Raw genomic sequence first — 17,467 nt, 5'->3', positions numbered from 1 at the left:
CCTTTGTACAAGGCATTTTTGTACTTCTGTTTATGTGGACAATAAATATTTCAAATGTGTGTGTGTGTGTGTGTGTGTGTGTGTGCGTAAGGTTTTGTGTTGTTGAAAGTCTATTCTCGGAGGTGGGAAGCCTCTCAGCACCCCACCTACTCTGTAAAATTCACTTTTTGGGCAGAAAATAAAATATGTCCGCGAGACGGAAATTATTTTTATTTACTCCACAGTGCCCTCTACAGATTTGGTTAATGGTAAGTTCAAATTGTCCAGATCTGTAGAGGGCGCAGTGGAGTAAATTAAAAAAAAATCCGTCTCGGGGACATATTTTATTTTCTGCCCAAAAAGTGTATTTTACAGAGTAGGTGGGGTGCTGATAGGCTTCCCACCTCCGAGAATAGACTTTCAACAACGCAAAACAGCCTTTGTTTCGGTGAGTAGCGAAATGGTTTTGTTTATTTTCACTACTGTTGCAGCCCTCGCAGGGAAGTGGAATTCCTTGTACAAGCGCAGAGCCCTGGGTCTTCCAGGGCGGGCGTTAGAGGGAACTCACTAACGCTCTGGACCAGGGCTAGGAAGCGGCCAGTATTGCGTTAGTCTTTTTCGGGACAGAATCTAGTTGTATAAACAATATAACATTGTAGCGAACACAGCAGCTAGGTGAGGGCAGCCCCAGCTAAACAACAGGCCGCTCGACGTTCGTATGGAAGTATTTCACTGAAGATGTGGACAAAACAACGGTGGAGTAACGAGGCTAGGAGCTTAGCATTGTTAGCTCGCCGCCAAGCGTCATGGCAGAACGTACACCTGGTGTTTGCATTTCTCCATTTATAACTCGTACATCTACATAAACGTTCAGATTTCAAATATAAAGTGCTTATCTCATGGCCACGGGTGTTATAATTATGTACGGGCCCTCATAAGTACCCGTATCTTCCGTATTGTTCAATAAAAAGCATTTTGATCCGATTGATGGCCATCTCCGTTTTTTTTTTTCAACTACGCGGACGTATCGGTTGGGGGGTGTATTGCACTCCTGATACGTTATAAGTCTATGAGAAAATGGCCGCCGATCGGATTAAAATGCTTTTTATTGAACAATATGGAAGATACGGGTACTTAGACCCACCCGAAGTGAATGGTAACATCCGTGGTCATGAGGTAATAAGCACTTTATATTTGAAATCTGAACGTTTATGTAGATGTACGGGTTGTAAATGGAGAGTGCAAACACCAGGTTGGAGTTAATCCAGGACCTAGCTGGTGCATGTCTTTTATTATTAATAGGTAAACCTCGACTAGTCGACTACCAGTGGGTCAAATTTAGTGGTGGAAGAAGCACTTGGTGGTAGCAATACCACAATATAAAAAGTAAAAGGCCTGTGCTCAAAATGTTACTTGAGTTCAATCAAAGTAAAAGTACAAAAGTATTGGCATCAAAATATACTTAAAGTACCTAAAGTAAAAGTACTCAAATGTTTGAAAATAGCTGATCTACAAGCTCACAACACGTTGCAATGCGCATTGTGAGCTTGTAGATCGGCTATTTTCAAATAGCCTATGTATAAAATACCTAAAAAAATGTACTTAAGTACAGTACTTGAGTAAATGTACTTAGTTACTTTCCACAGTAAAAATCCAAAAATGGGGGAGTGATTAGAGGAGTGGCTAGGTTGAATAAATTACCCATTGTTCACGCCCATTACCTGGAGCTGAGAGGTGCTTAGAAGTGGAAATTCTTTAGAAGGGATTATCTCAGTTTGGACTATTATAGATGACAAGATTCAAATGGCCACATCTTCTCCAAATATGTTCCATTCAATGAATGATACATCATATGAAAGCTTATATTATGTACTTCAACAATCTGTAATAAAATGAAAAATGCCCCCTTGCTGCCTAAAGCACTGTACCCGCTCACATATGTGTGTATATAGGTATATAGGTGTACACACACACACACACACACACACACACACACACACACACACACACACACACACACACACACACACACACACAGGCTATCTATATAGGCTATCTATACACATACTAGAAGTTCGGGCTGCTTCGCGGCCCTCACATCTACCGTCCACCTTACATCTCACATCCACCTCACAGCTACGTTGCACCAGTGCATCCAACTTATATGGCCATATATGCTGACTGATTTGTTAGGGCCTGATGCCATGATGACACTTTGAGGTCGCGTAGCCAGAGCCATGAGCAATTTTTGTAGCAAGTCGGGAGAGAATTGGACAACTGCTTTGGCACTGTTCTGTACCTCTAGTTTTGGTACAGACATAGGGTACAGGCTTCAATTAGGTGGCAGGATATACACACACACACGCACGCACACACACACACACACACACACACACACACACACACACACACACACACACACACACACACACACACACACACACACACACATATAATACGTATAGCCTATATATATATATATATATATATATATATTTATAATTATTATTTATTTTTTAAACTTTTTTGTAATTATCTATATATTATTATCGTGGAATTAACAATTTGCAGGAATAAGGTTGTGTTCTCCAGGGGAACAACCTTATTCCAGTGCAAATCGTTAATTCCACATGTTTGATAACAGGAGGATGCAATCAAGCCAGCAGAGAAACAATGAAGACCATTAATGTATATAGGCTACTCCATAATATTAATCCATATTACAAATTGGGTGGCATATCATTAATATAGGATGAGTACTTTCTACTTTTGGTACTTTAAGTACATTTTGATTCCAATACTTACTGCGCGTCAAACTGGGAGGCTGCAAGATGGCGTCAAAAGTGGGCGGAGTTAACTGAAAATCTTAACTGTGACGTCACTAAGCCCGTTCCCTATATGAAAGACCATAGAGTTTTTTAGCAGTTAAACAGATCAGATCTGAGGAGTTAACCTGTAAGCTGCAGATTATTTTTTCTGTCCCAAAGCACTGCAATCAGGAGGTCAAAGTAATACAACAACACAGATCTGCAAAGTTCTGATCAGCAGACGCTGCAGAAACAGGCAGATTCAGACATCCGTGCACTAATAACAGGACGGATCTGCTATTACTTTGATATTATTATTATGGAACTGTCAGTTGTGTCAAAGAAACTGTGGTGCGTGAGGAAACAGCTGATCGTCCTTCTGGCTCCACTTCTGTTTCTGCCTTTGATTTTTGCTCTTCCAGAAAAGGAGGGGAAACGTCTTTACGTGGTTCTGCTGATGGCGTCGTGGTGGTGCACAGAGGCTATTCCCCTGGCCGTCACCGCCATGCTGCCCGTGTGCCTCTTCCCGACCTTGGGAATCCTTCCGTCCAAAACTGTTTGCCCTCAGTACTTCATTGACACCAACTTCCTCTTCCTCAGCGGTCTGGTGATGGCGTCGGCCATCGAGGAGTGGGGCCTGCATCGCAGGATAGCCCTGAAGGTTCTGAAGATTGTCGGAGTGAAGCCTGCTTGGCTTATACTGGGAATGATGCTGACCTCGTCCTTCCTGTCCACGTGGCTTAACAACACCGCTACCACCGCCATGATGCTTCCTATCGCTACCGCTATCCTGGAGAGGCTCTACGGGCCCCTGGAGGACTTGAAACGGAACTGCAGGTCGATAGAGGAGTCAGACAATGACATACTAAATGGTCAATCCAACTTAAAGCTGCAGTCAGTGAACTCACTGCCGTCACAAACACAAATATTACCAAAAGACGGGGAGGATGGAGTAGAGCGCAGTGATGTGAGGACAGCTGAAGACCTGCGTTCAGAGTCAGAGTACCAGATGAAGGTGTGGAAAGGCCTCCTGATCTGCATTCCGTACGCTGCCGGTATCGGAGGCACTGCCACGCTGACCGGAACCGCACCCAACCTCATCCTGATCGGACAACTGAAAAGTTACTTTCCAGACTGTGACGTCATCAACTTTGGATCTTGGTTTGCATTTGCGTTTCCCTCTCATGGTGGTGTTTCTGTTCCTGGGTTGGATCTGGATTTCATTTCTCTACAGGGGATTAAACTCAAGACTGTGTTCCAAGAGACGGGATGCAAGAGCGCTGGCGGAAGCCAAAGCAGGAGCCGTCATCGATGACGACTACAGGAAACTGGGACCCATACATTTCGCTGAAGGGGCCATTTGTTTCTTCTTCGTGTTGTTCGCCGTCCTGCTGTTCACACGAGACCCCAAGTTTGTCACAGGCTGGGCTGTGTTCTTTAAGAAAGGGTATGTTTCTGACGCAGTGACAGGAGTCATCTTCGTCTCAATGCTCTTCTTCTTCCCCTCCCAGAAACCTTCTCTCAGCTGGTGGTCCAACCCTCAAGCATCAAATACACTCTATGTTCCTCTGTTGTCCAGGAAGAAAGCTCAGGACTCGGTTCCAAGGAACATCATTCTGTTGCTTGGTGGAGGTTTCGCGATTTCCAAAGGCTGTGAGGAGTCAGGTCTGGACGCATGGATTGGAGGTCACCTCCAGCCTATCGCTAAGGTCCCACCAGCTGCAGCTGTCATGTTGATCACAGCCTTCCTGGCTTGTTTCACAGAGTTCGCCAGCAACACGGCCACAATCAGAGTATGTTTTACCCTCCGTCCGTCCGTTTGTGTGTGTGTCCGTCCGTCTGTGAACACAGACGGCACCATTGGCTAAGCTTCGCAGGACGTACTGTGACAACACAACCTCTATTACAACTTCCTGACCTGGCGGAGACCTGTGCGCCGAGGAGCACATTTTCTATTTCTACCTGTCATCGCTCAACTGGCGATACATGCTTCCATCAACCCTCTGTACTTCATGATGCCGGCAACAATAGCATGTTCATACGCGTTCATGTTGCCCGTTTCCACCCCACCAAACTCCATCGCCTTTGCCTCAGGACATCTTATGGTGAGTGACATGGTAAAAACTGGGATTGTCATGAACTTTCTGGGTGTTCTGTTCGTTTCTCTGGCCATGAACACGTGGGGCGTCGCCATGTTCAACCTGAACACCTTCCCAGACTGGGCTAACCTCTACCCCAACATCACCAGTGATGTCATAGACGTGATGACATTCAGCCCAGTGACCAATGCTAGACTTTGATTTAGTCTCTTGATGTGAAGATGGTAGATGACAAGGTATACATTATAGTTCATACTCAATGATGTTTATTAACATTACATAATAGGCCATCATTATAGCAATATAACACGTTGTGTTGCGTTGACGCTACAATCAACGCCCAAGTCCGACATACACAAACACAAAAACAAGTTTCATGAAAATAGCAGATCTACAAGCTCACAACGTGTCGCATTGCGACGCCTTGTGAGCTTGTAGATCGGCTATTTTGAATTTCTCTTTGGCTTATAACATTACTTTCCTGTTTAAAAATGAATGAATAAACAAGGTTACTGTAGCAACATTAATGGAACCAAATGGACCCATTTGGGTAATTTTTTCATGTTAGGTACAGTAAGCCAGTAGTGAAAAGGGCAAACATGCATTTATGAATTAACAACTTAAGCCCTGTTTCAGTGAAATTAGAAGACAAGTTGGTGAGCTTCACTTTTATAAAGGCTAAATGGGAAATAATAGCAGCATATATATATATATTTTTTTTTAAAGCAGACCAAGTACAGAGCCAAAGGTCAAGTTTACTAAGTGGTTAAATATCCGGAAAAAAAAACTCTGGCACTTGATGTGTTAATAGGCGACATAATATGTTGCCTCCACCAAGATGGTTTTTCCTGTCTGTCTGTCTGTCTGTCTGTCTGTCTGTCTGTCTGTCTGTCTGTCTGTCTGTCTGTCTGTCTGTCCGGCCACCTACCAGCAGGTTTTATCTCAAAAAGTTATGAACAGATTTTGCACAAAACATGGTGGGAGGGTTGGTCATGGGCCAAGGAAGAACTGATTAACTTACAAAAGTGGGCGTAGCGGTGGGCGTGACCACTGATGGATTGCCCATCTGCAGTATAGCGGGAGGATTCCCGGTGGGCCTCTCTATTTGAGGGCCGGTAGAAAGCTGTATGTTTAGTTTTTTTTCCCCCCTCGGCTGACTGGCCCACAAAGCGGGGAGAGAACAGCCCACTGGTTTGTTTCTCACACGCACCGTTATTACTTATTAAAACAACAAACATGGCTCACAACGCGTCCAGACGTGACCCGTTGTGAGCTTGTAGATCTGCTGTTTTTTGGAGTATGAGTCGGTGCTAATACAGGGAAAGAGGACAGGAGAGCTGATTAGCGTTAGAAGGAGTTCTCCTTAACGTTATGGTACTGTCGTTCCTTTCTCCTCACACAGGTAGCGCAGGCTGCTCGTCTTTAGTAAAAAATAATAATAATAATACACTTTCGCTACTGACCAAAACAAAGACGGTTTTGTGGAGTTGAAAGCCTTGCTGTGTGTTTACTAACAGAAACACGTTGTACTTATGGGGGCTGTACTAGAGAGAGAAACCGGAGAACAAAGCCTAGCCAGGACCAATCGAAACCACTCTATGCAAATCTCGGACGAGTATCTCTCCACCCCCCTCTCACACGCAAAGTAACACAGAGACTTGCTCTAAGCAGCCTAGTAGAGACTACTTTGCCCTACAAATGTAACCATTTAATGATTCTCCCACGACTATATTTTGCAATAGAAACCTTCTTTAACATTCGAACTGTTTTAATATGAAAAAAAAAACGAAAAACACAAAAAAAAAAGAAGCTAAATTCTCATTTTTACTCTGTTTCCACAAAAGCGACTTGGGGAAGGTTTCATTGTATTCAGTCACAAATCATGTGGATCTGGTGATCCACGTGGGAACGGCGTGGTTCCAATGCTGATCTTGGACTTAAGGTTTTCAACATTTTTCATGCCAAGGACCCCTAAATTGATATACATTTGGCCCCGGATCTGAAAATGTTTTGTGCCAGGGACCCCCAGAAACAAAGATTTGAGTTAAAAGATTTCGCTTCAAAAAATATAAATATTCAAAGATATTTAAAAGATATATGCATTTTCAAGATTTTTCAAAAATAGCAGATATACAAGCTCATAGCGCGGCACTCGGTGCTGCGCTATGAGCTTGTGTATCTGCTATTTTTGAATAGCCAAAGCTAAGTAGCTAAAATGATTGTGATGCTATGTTAACTAATTTTGCTGGGGGACCCCCCCAAGGACCACTGGTGGTCCCCGGACCACTGGTTGAGAACCACCGACCTATGACATCAATCATCTATGACGTCAGTCGTCTATGACGTATCTACGTACAGAATTCTCACCAACACCAACCGCAGAGCACACATAACTCCGGTGTTAGCCACACTAAAGGGCTACACCATGAATTTAAAAAATAATAATAATATTTAATATCATATTGTTTATGTCCCTCAAACGTTTTTCAAAAGGTTTGAACCTAAATCAAGCCTCAGATATACTCATTCCAACTAACTTCTCTTTGGCTTATAAAGCACTTTCACCTGCAATACCACATTGTCCTGTTTGGCACGGGCGCTATTGAGCCAGTTTGTATGCATGTTATCTCCTGGTTCTGTGTGGAAAAAGTAAAACAATATATAATAAGAAAAAAATCACACCCTGTGTGAAGTGGGCGGTGTCTTGCTAGCTAATCACAATACTGAATGGAGTCAACCAATCATGTACAAAAAATAAATACATTTATTGAAACACTCTTTATGATGGAAGAAACCATAACTTAAAAAAAAACAAGTTTATGTTTTTTTTAAAGTTATGATTTCTTATATAGGGCTATGCACATGTGTCATGTGACACTGGCCAATCACAGTCCTGAATAGACTGTGATTGGCCAATCACGGTGCAGGGTTAGGCGGGGTACATTTTTGGCCAATCACAGCGCAGGATTTGTTGTACAAATATCCAAACCTCACTTATAGGGGCGGTTTCACCGCCCAAAAATAAGAAAAAAACAATATTATATGCATTTTTTTTCTTCTTTTTTTGGTTGGAACTGAAAAACGGGAGGGATTGTACCCTGACGTGACGTCACGTCAGGGACCAAATCAGTTTGGCCTGTTTTGAGACCAATTTACAGAAAACGCCAGATTTGCTGTGAAAGCCTGAGTGTTCAAACTGGGGTATTTTTGGGGATAGAAGAGAGGTAGGGGAGACCAAAAACACACAAAAAAGAAGAAAAAGTTAAAATTCATGGTGTAGTCCCTTTAAGTCCAGAATAGATTTTTAAAATGTTGTTAAAGTAATACTAGGTAACGTTTTCAACAAAACTAAAGTTAAATTGTATATCTTTTGTGAGTGGCAAAAGTTTCACAACACCCACTCCATGAATTTCACCCCCGGAAGCCTTTTATTTATATATTTTCTATTGAACGGTGACGGGGGGGACTTTCCCGGGAAAATGACGTCATCTGGCCGGAAAACGGAGGCGGAAATGCATTGGCCAGGAACTACCGCAACGGTTTCCTGTTTGGCCAGGAACTACCGCGCTAATAACAAAAAGGAACCTCACGCTGATTTTAAGAGAATGTAGGATTGGAAGATCGAAAAAGAACAGAAAAAGAAAGCACAGCTCATGGTAACTAATGCTCCACTGGCTAAGAGAAACGATCCGCAGATAGTATAAAACAATTAAAAGAACGCTTTTTGAAACGCTTCCGGCTTCCGGTGAAAACAAATGGAATTCTGGGTAATCGAGGACTACGGAAATTGTATGCAGTGACGGTAGTGACCAGCAGAGGTTGCTAAAAATCGTTATTTGTGAATCTGCATTGTACAACTTTAACCACTTATAAAGCATTACATGCCCACTTTATATTACCGACCTACTGCCCCCTAAGGACAATGTGAGATCCCTCAGGTCCTCTGACAAAGGCCTTTTGAAGATACCCGCGTCTAATCTCAAAACAAAGGGTGACCGGGCCTTTGCAGTAGTTGCTCCCACACTGTGGAACGCCCTTCCCTTGGCATTAAAAAATGCTGAGTCTGTTGAAGGCTTTAAGAGCATGCTTAAAACACATTTGTTTCATAGGCACTTTGTCCCATGAAGTTATACCTGACTCACATAGGTGAATGCTTTGTTTTTTATCCTTGTTGTATTGTATTTCTTCACTATTTTGTACTATAATACCCTGTTTGTATCTTGTTAATTTCGTGTATATTGTGTTCCATTTTACAGCATTTTGTAACACTGTTTCTAAAGGTGCTTTACAAGGTTTCAGACCGTTCAGAGCCCAATTGAATTCCAATGTAGAAGTCAAACATTTCAAAACGTGAAAAAAGTAGAGGTACTTTACTATGTATTGTTATATAGGTAAGTTGTAGATCTATTGATTGATTGATTGAAATTTTTATTAGGCAAAAAGAATGTAAAACAACACAGTTACATTTATAATGCTTTTGTCTAAAAGGTCCGGCCAAAAAAGTCCTTGCGGACTTGTTTCCGTTGGGGTCCTTGAGTTAATTTCATAGACATATATAGTAGCAACCAAACAGTTAAAAAATCAACATGTGAGTTACGGAGATCAGAAGTACAGTATAGGACGTGCGTCTCTAATGGAGAAGTGACCATGATTACAGATGTCGACCCATTCTTTTGCCCTCTACCACACTGCGACTGTCAATACAAGCAAGAAAACGAGCCTGAAAACGAAAATGGATTGCAGCTTTTAGTCGACGCTCATCTCTTCTTGGCTGTTTTCCACGCCCAGGCCCCCATGCAGCCAAGGTGCTCAGACAACAATGCACAGCAGGCCCAGGATAACAGCCTGGCTTTCTTAAACCATTATCTGCCTCTACGCTTTATTATTTGAATAAATTCTGTCAAGCACCTGTAAGCGTGCACTGCATCTAAAGAGATTGATTTATTGCCTTCGCCTTAAATGAGTTACTGTGTTCGCTCATGGTCGGTGAGACGCACACGCACGCACGCACACACACACACACACGCGCGCGCGGGCATGCGTGTTGTCCTTGCCTGCATGTATGCATGCGGTGTGTTCTGTTTTCTGCCCCCTATTGAAAGAAAATGTATTGGCTCCACTCTGCACCTTTATGAGGGCATTATGGGGAAGCTTCCAGTGAAAATGAGATCTTTTTTAGAGTCTCGCCCTTGGGTCAACCCTGAAGAGATCTCCAGAATATTAATAAAGGACAGGGCAGAGGGGGAGGAGAGGTGAAATAACCTCTTAGAAACTCTGGTGTAACAATATAGGCTAATAGAGAGAAACGCTGCAAACACACACAGGGGAGAGAGGAAGCTTGACCACTTAAGCTTCAGTATATCCTCACAATTTTGAGTTATAACTATTTATTTATTTATTAAACATTTTCAAAACTTTGGGATTGTTTTAATATTGCCCCAAATAGGGACACTCCTCTCTAAAAATGTTCTACTCGAGGCGCTCAGAGTGCTCTGAAAAAAAAAAAAAATGCAAGGCGCAGTGCTAGGAAGAGGCATGGCAGAAAGGTGCTGTCAGCTCAAAACAACTCTTTCTGTAGAAGTCAATGTATGAATTTAGAGAGGTTTAACGTAGAACGTACAAAATGTGCAGTAGAGACATGACAATTATACTGAAACTAAAATAAAATAAAATGATTGACATTGATGACATTAGGGCAGATTATCATGGATGTGTTCTGCTATCCATCTAAATCCATCCGATTATACTTTCCACGTGAAGTTGTAGGTATGTGTGTCTGCGGACAACGGGCGTGGCGTGGTGCATTCAAGAGCTAGTACATCACAGGCAGCGTTCAGTACAAGGCAGAATCTAATGACCTTCTTTCCAGACAACTGAAGCATTTGTGAGATCTTGCGTCAATTATTTCTTTGCATTCCTGTTATTCTCTCAAGACCTCAGATCCTAATATATAACTTTTTTTATTCAGGTTTATCCTGTTCTGCTTGCTCCCATTTAACGAACCTGCCAACTAACATCACTTCAATTCCTTCGTTGTCACATCACATAATCCAGCAGCTCTCAACCTCCAGTGGTGATATGGCCTACCTCAACATGGTCTCCATCAATCTCCAACTTTGGCAGTTTTGCAGAAACACTACTTTCCATAGTGTGCTGAACAAAATGCAATGGATTGGATTTCTTTTCAGGCCACCGATCATGTTCTCACAATACATATCAATGCTTTTTACAATCAGTTAAAATCACCCAATGGGCGGGTTATATTTGTCACGTCTAAAAGAGAGAACAACTGAAACAGCGATAGTACAGAGCTTTTTCTTTTGCTGCCCGAACCCTGCGGAATGCACTCCCCATTACTAACAGAGAAGTCCCCACCCTCCAATCCTTCAAAACCGCTCTCAAAACCCACCCCTTCAATATGGCTTTCCCCAGCTAACTGCACACCCCCCTGTTTTACTGGCCCACCGTTTTTATTGATTTTACTGCATTGTCTTAGCCTTTTTAGTGTTTTTTATTTGTTTTCTCCTCCCCCCATGTAAAGCGTCTTTGGGTACTTATACAAGTGCAATATAAATTTGAGATGTTATAATTATGAGAAGTGAAACAGTTTAATGCAGGTACGTGAACACTGGGTATGCGTAGTCACAAACATTGAGCTTCTCACGGACATGCACCCAGATGTCCGTACAATAATTATGCTCAGGTCCGATATAGGGCATCATCTTAGTGTCCCGGCATGGTTGTCCTCTGCAGCTTCAGTGGTCGTGCTCAAGACTCTCACATGTTGTGCCTTGTTCTCAGATTATCATAAGCCTGCACCTAAAAATCCTGCACCTTCTCTACATCTGTCAGTGTAGGATACATCCCACATTACTTTTTTACTATATACTTTAGAACCGTGTCCACCGTGTATTTTCAAATGACAAAAAGAGAGAAAAGAATTCAGTAACAATGTTTTTGCTGAATTCATAAAACAGTGAATCATTGTAAATAGGCTAACTCTGAAATGTCTATCTCATGTTATTTGAAGATTTAACTCACATTTCAGTAACTTATTTACTTTTCCCCCCTCTGCTCTGATTTGCACAATGTCAACCATGATATCCCGTTGTTCTAGCGATTGTGACACAAAAACGGGTTCTTTCGACGACTTCAGATAAAAAAGAGAGAACGAAGTTATAATCATTGCAAAAACATCATTTGTTTTAGACAAATCATGTTCATAGCATTTGAACTCTATGACACACAACTGAATAGATACAGGAGCAGACACACTAGCACCCACAGTGATGAACTATGTTGACTAGAAATGTGGGATTGATGAAAAAAGGGTTCTTATAACACAAAGATTTAACGGCCCTGCTGCAGTATCTCTGAGGAGCCCCTAGGTGTCCCAGAGCCCATGTTGAAGACCCCTGGTCTAGGATAATCTGTGTTGAGGCCAATCAAATTGATGCATGTGAATCTGATTCTGGGTCATGTTAACAAGGAAGGTGTGGTCCTCAGTAAATATCAGTAGTAGTATCAATGGTTGTCATGGTCACAGTCTCCGCCCCTCTCCAGATTATCACATACTAGCATACTATTTAGTTTGCCAAATTACCTTTTGAACGGTTTCTGAAATCATAAAAGACAAAAAAAGAAAAAGGAGAAAAAAGATTGTGCCACGGCAAGTGATTTATGTGTAGTAACTCTGCTTTGCCACCAGATGGGGTACTTTCCTAACTACGTAGTATGTCCAAAGGGAAACCTTACTGCGCTTAGTAGATAGTAAACAGTAGGCTTAAAATAGCATACTTTTTAGTATCTACCCCCCCTAGTGTTGTGATTGTTGTGTGTGTAATATGTAAACTGTGTGTGATTGTGTTATTCTATGTTTACTGTTTAGTGTTTTAAAGTAAAGTCTGTAATAATAATGTCCTTCTCGACTCTTGAGTTTTGTTTTCATGGTTCTTTGAGTTCCTGCTTTTAGGCCGGCCCTCCTAGGCGGAAATGCACCGGTTTCCTGTTTGGCCAGGAACTAGCGCGTTATTAACAAAAAGGAATCTCACTCTGTTTTTATGGTATTATAGGATTTGAAGAAAAACAACAGCAAAAGAAAGCACAGCTCACGGTAACTAAAGCTCCACTGGCTAAGAGAAACAACCCGTAGATAGTATAAAACAATTAAAAGAATGCTTTTTGTAACGCTTCCGCCTTGAAACGCTTCCGCTTCCGCCTTCCTTTAATTCTGGGTAATGCAGGACTCAGCAATAGACCTGCAATGACGGTAGTGACCAGCAGAGGCTGCTAACATCGTTTTCTTTTTACCTTCCTCGTACTGCTTTAACATTAGGAAAAGTGAAAAGAAAGTGGTGATGTATGTAACAATGTGTTACATAACATGTATGTTTAAAAAAATAAATCATATTACTAACGTGCCGGGATAGGGGGGCTTCAATTTTCAGGACAAACAGGACAGGATTTGTGATTTGGGGCACCTGCACATAATTCGGGACTGTCCCAAACTTTTCGGGACCTCTCATCCTAATTGCCTCTCAAACGCTACCCTTTTTTAAAATATACGTTTTGTATCTGTATCATTACTTTAAGTATATTGATGCTACCCTTAGCTGTATTTCCTTTTTATTTGTATCTGCTATGTTCCTTTATGTTTTACTGCTACTGACAACCCTCATGGGAACCATAAAGGTCTGTATATCTATCTTCATCTGGCAAATGTATATTTGCCTGATGAAGACCTATAAGGTTGAAATGTTGCACCACTAATACAATTGTTTGGGAGCTTTAAACTAGTGTGCGGATGTCTTAACCTTTTTTTCTGCCTATCTATCTAAGTGCTTCAATCACTGCATGTGTAATGCCAAAAGCATAAGACAGAATTACCAAGGCACATTCTAAGCTGGAAGAACCAAAAGGACGAATCTCAGGTGCTGATGTCTGACCATTGCAGCCACTACAGCTAGGAGACCAGGCCAGATAAACAGGTGACTGTTGAAACACAGGTACAGTGGGAACTGTTGTAGTGCAGGTGACTGGAGTGGGTGCATGGGCAGAATGGCACTGCAGCAGCACAGGAGACTGGGCACTACGTGAACCATCCCTGGACTGGCCTGGACAGAGTTTCCACCAGCAGTTGGAAGATACGTTACTGTATTTGTGGTCTGAGCCCGTACTTTCTCTCCACTTCTTTCTGGGAGTAGGCCATGTCACTTAGCGAGTACAAATTGACAATTTCCATCTCTGATTTGGCAAAGTTAATGGCATTGTTGAACATTTCTATTGCCTTTTCGAAATTTCCCCTCTGAAACTCAATGCGTCCCATTGTTTCATAGGCAAAGTCACATTTGTTATCAATCTCAATCGCCTTGCTGATGAGCTCCAGACTCAAGTCAAGGTCTTCCGTCCACTCACGCTGCAACCAACCCTTGTGTACGTATGTCGTTGCATTGTCTGGTTCAAGGTCAATGCATTTGTCATACATCTCATCTGCTTTTCCAAACTGTTGCTGATCAGTCAACGCCTGAGCGTAAAGTTTATACACCTCTGCACACTTGGGAAACCTTCTGATGATATCCTCAAAGCCGTCTATTGCCGTCTGTACTTGGGCTTGGTTGTTTCCAGCAAATGCCTTTCTGTAGAGGGCAAAGCACTTCTGTGCCTGGGCTTGAGCACAGTTCGGTCTCAGCAGAATGCACTGATCAAAATCTCCTATGGCATCATCCATTTGGTCCAACAGGATGTTAAGCTGCCCCCTGTGGTGGTAGACGTCTGCGTTGCGCGTGTCGATCTCAACCGCCATGTCAAAATCCTGCGTGGAGAGCAGAGGCTGTTCCTGCTGCAGGTAGATAACGCCACGCTTGATCAAAGCATTGGCACGGAGCTTCACATTGGCATCCTGCATGTTGATGACGCGGCCCAAGTCAGGCTGTGCGCTGGTGGCGTTGCCACTCAGCAGGTAGAATGTGGCACGCAGCAACAGGGCCTCCGCTGTGTATTTGCCTCCAGAATCAATCTCCTTGGTGCATTCACTGATGATCTTATCATAGTTCTCCTCCTTCATGTACTGTTGGGCATTTAGGTAGGCAGAGCTCTTGTTGCCCTCTGCTAACTCACCCTCATTGTCTTTCTTCTGGGAGATGATGTCATCTGTGAACAAGCTGAAGTACGACTTGATGAACTGAGGAGAAGGCATCACCGGCTCGCGGTTCTTGTACTTGTCTTCAGCCTTTTCTTTTGCGAGCAGCTTCAGCACCTTCTCTGCTAGCATCATGCTCTGCTGGTTCTGGAATACCTCGAGAATGCACACAGCCGTGACATCTTCCAGACATTCCTGCTTGTTGTCCAGTCTCTCCAAAGCCTTGGCTCTCCTGAACAGAGCCTTGACATAGTGCGGCTTCAGTTCCACAGCCTGAGAGCAGTCGTGCACCACCTCCATCCATTTTGTCAGTTGCTCATAAGCAGCAGCTCTGTTCTGGTAGAAGGTTGACAGATCAGCCTTTTGATCGGTGGGGCAGAGGGTGATGGCCTCTGTGTAGTACTGGATAGCCTCTTCATACTTGCCAGCCATGAAATACTTGTTGCCATTTTTCTTTGCTGCCTGGGCCTGGTCTAAGGCACACATGTTCTCGTCCTGGTCGCGGCTGTCGTCTTGGCCCTGCAAGGGGCTCATGCTGGCTTCAGGAGTCGTACTCTCTCCATTACCTGTCTTCACGCTACGCTGCTTCTCTTTGGCCTTGCAGATCCACAGGTACACCACTCCCAGGACTAGCGGGGAACCCACCAGCAGCACCAGCTGCAACCGCGGCAGGGCACTCACAAAGGGCATTTCTGCTAGCTTTGAAGGAGTACCTATGCGCTACAGAGTTTTGCTGATGGTGAATCTCTTGCGACTTCGTCTTCTGGGGCCCTCAGCAAGCATGTCAGTACCAGTTATAAGAGCCAGTGATCACATCATGCCGTCATATTAATGACACCAGACATATCCATATCCATATACATTCATTGACGGCATTAATTTATTCCCACACTGAGTATGGGCATAAAGGAACACAGGACACAGACTCACAGATGCACTGCTGATCCCTAATGTCAACAGGTTTTTGAAGGTGGCGACGACGACATCTGTAATACAATGTCCTATTGATGACATCAGGCATCTCCATACATGGGCATACAGGGACACAGACACAACACAACAGGACGATACACTGAGATTCCTGGATTCATAGATAGAGTAGAAGACGAGTGCAGTACCCGTTCTCAGAGTGCTAATAGATGACTGATCACAGCACAAATTGCTTCATGATCAAGAATAATATTGTTGTCCTATTTTCGGCTTTAGCCCGCAATTTGAGTGCAGTCACTGATCGCCACTTCAGCTTCGTCTCCGCAGGACTTAGAGGTATGGATGATGATATCCTCACACTGGTGAAGGGTATAATTCCCCCACTGACATCGAAAAAGCATAAGGGACAAGATGGAATAATCGGGATCATTGGAGGTTGCCAAGAGTATACAGGAGCGCCATACTTTGCTGCCATCTCTGCTCTGAAGGTGGGTGCCGACCTGTCTCACGTATTCTGCACCAGGGACGCCGCGATTGTCATCAAGTCATACAGCCCCGAACTCATAGTCCATCCTGTACTGGACAGCCCCAACGCCGTGGAGGAGATCGAGAAATGGCTCCCAAGACTGCACGGCCTGGTGGTGGGCCCAGGACTAGGGAGAGACGACGCACTCCTGGAAACAGCCAAGGAGGTCATAGAGAAGGCAAAAGCAAAAAATATTCCTATAGTTATTGATGCAGACGGACTATGGCTTGTTGCACAGCAGCCATCTGTCATTCAGGGGTACCAGAAGGGGATTGTCACCCCTAACCTCAAGGAGTTCACGCGTCTATATGAGGCACTGCACCATGGAGCTATGGACAGCAGTGATCGACAGATCACAGTGATCGACAGATCAAAGAGCGCCATGCAGCTCAGCGTGGCTATGGGAAACCTCACCGTGGTGCTCAAAGGGGAACAGGACCTAATCACGGACGGCACCGAGGTGATCCTGTGCGGTGTCGAGGGCAGCGGCAGACGATGTGGAGGACAAGGTGATCTTCTCTCTGGATCCCTGGGTGTACTCGCGCACTGGGCCTATGCTACACCTGCTGGCATGTTCGAAAGCGTAAATCCGTCGGTCGTTGCCGCGTTCGGGGCTTGTTCCCTTACCAGGCAGTGCAACCGTCAAGCATTCCACCAACATGGTCGATCCACAACCACTTCAGACATGATCCAGGAGATCGGCTCTGCCTTCAAAAAGCTCTTTGATAACTGAAATAAATGAATGAATGAATAAATCAATAAATCAATCACCCATTCTTGAGAATTGAGACAAAACCTTTAATCATTTGGATCTTTTTCAATATTCATCAATTATGCCGGGAATATTTTTGAAAGATCAAAGTGTTGACTATTAAACTATGTAATGGGCCAACCTCCCAGTTTTTTTTCAGGTGTCAACTCCATAAAATGGCATATCTGACAGAGTCTGAGAGAGTCAAGAAAATGGCATATCTGACAGAGTCTGAGA

General features: G+C 43.5%; 2 protein-coding genes and 1 pseudogene across 3 annotated transcripts; 2 read left to right on the top strand and 1 right to left on the bottom strand.

Moving 5' to 3' along the window:
* Positions 1-3,105: 3,105 nt before the first annotated feature.
* On the top strand, positions 3,106-5,086 carry LOC308094077 (Na(+)/dicarboxylate cotransporter 3-like; annotated as a pseudogene). The gene is made up of 2 exons: positions 3,106-4,579; positions 4,739-5,086. The product of its transcript is annotated as a Na(+)/dicarboxylate cotransporter 3-like (transcript).
* An 8,947-nt stretch (positions 5,087-14,033) lies between these two features.
* LOC308094068 (mitochondrial import receptor subunit TOM70-like) lies at positions 14,034-15,713 on the bottom strand (the record flags this gene model as incomplete). The annotated part of the gene is made up of 1 exon (XM_080440518.1): positions 14,034-15,713. The coding sequence occupies one exon, from the start codon at positions 15,711-15,713 to the stop codon at positions 14,034-14,036; it is 1,680 nt and encodes a 559-aa protein (XP_080296644.1).
* A 578-nt stretch (positions 15,714-16,291) lies between these two features.
* On the top strand, positions 16,292-17,212 carry LOC308094057 (ATP-dependent (S)-NAD(P)H-hydrate dehydratase-like; the record flags this gene model as incomplete). Its single annotated transcript, XM_080440507.1, has 1 exon — positions 16,292-17,212. One exon carries the CDS (start codon positions 16,292-16,294, stop codon positions 17,210-17,212), a length of 921 nt encoding a protein of 306 aa, XP_080296633.1.
* Positions 17,213-17,467: the final 255 nt, after the last annotated feature.

The sequence above is a fragment of the Gymnoscopelus braueri genome (genome assembly GCF_963280865.1).
Source record: "Gymnoscopelus braueri genome assembly, chromosome: 2".
Taxonomy (NCBI): domain Eukaryota; kingdom Metazoa; phylum Chordata; class Actinopteri; order Myctophiformes; family Myctophidae; genus Gymnoscopelus; species Gymnoscopelus braueri.
The sequence above is the reverse complement of the archived record's forward strand: the minus strand, read 5'-3'. Positions and strand labels throughout refer to the sequence as shown.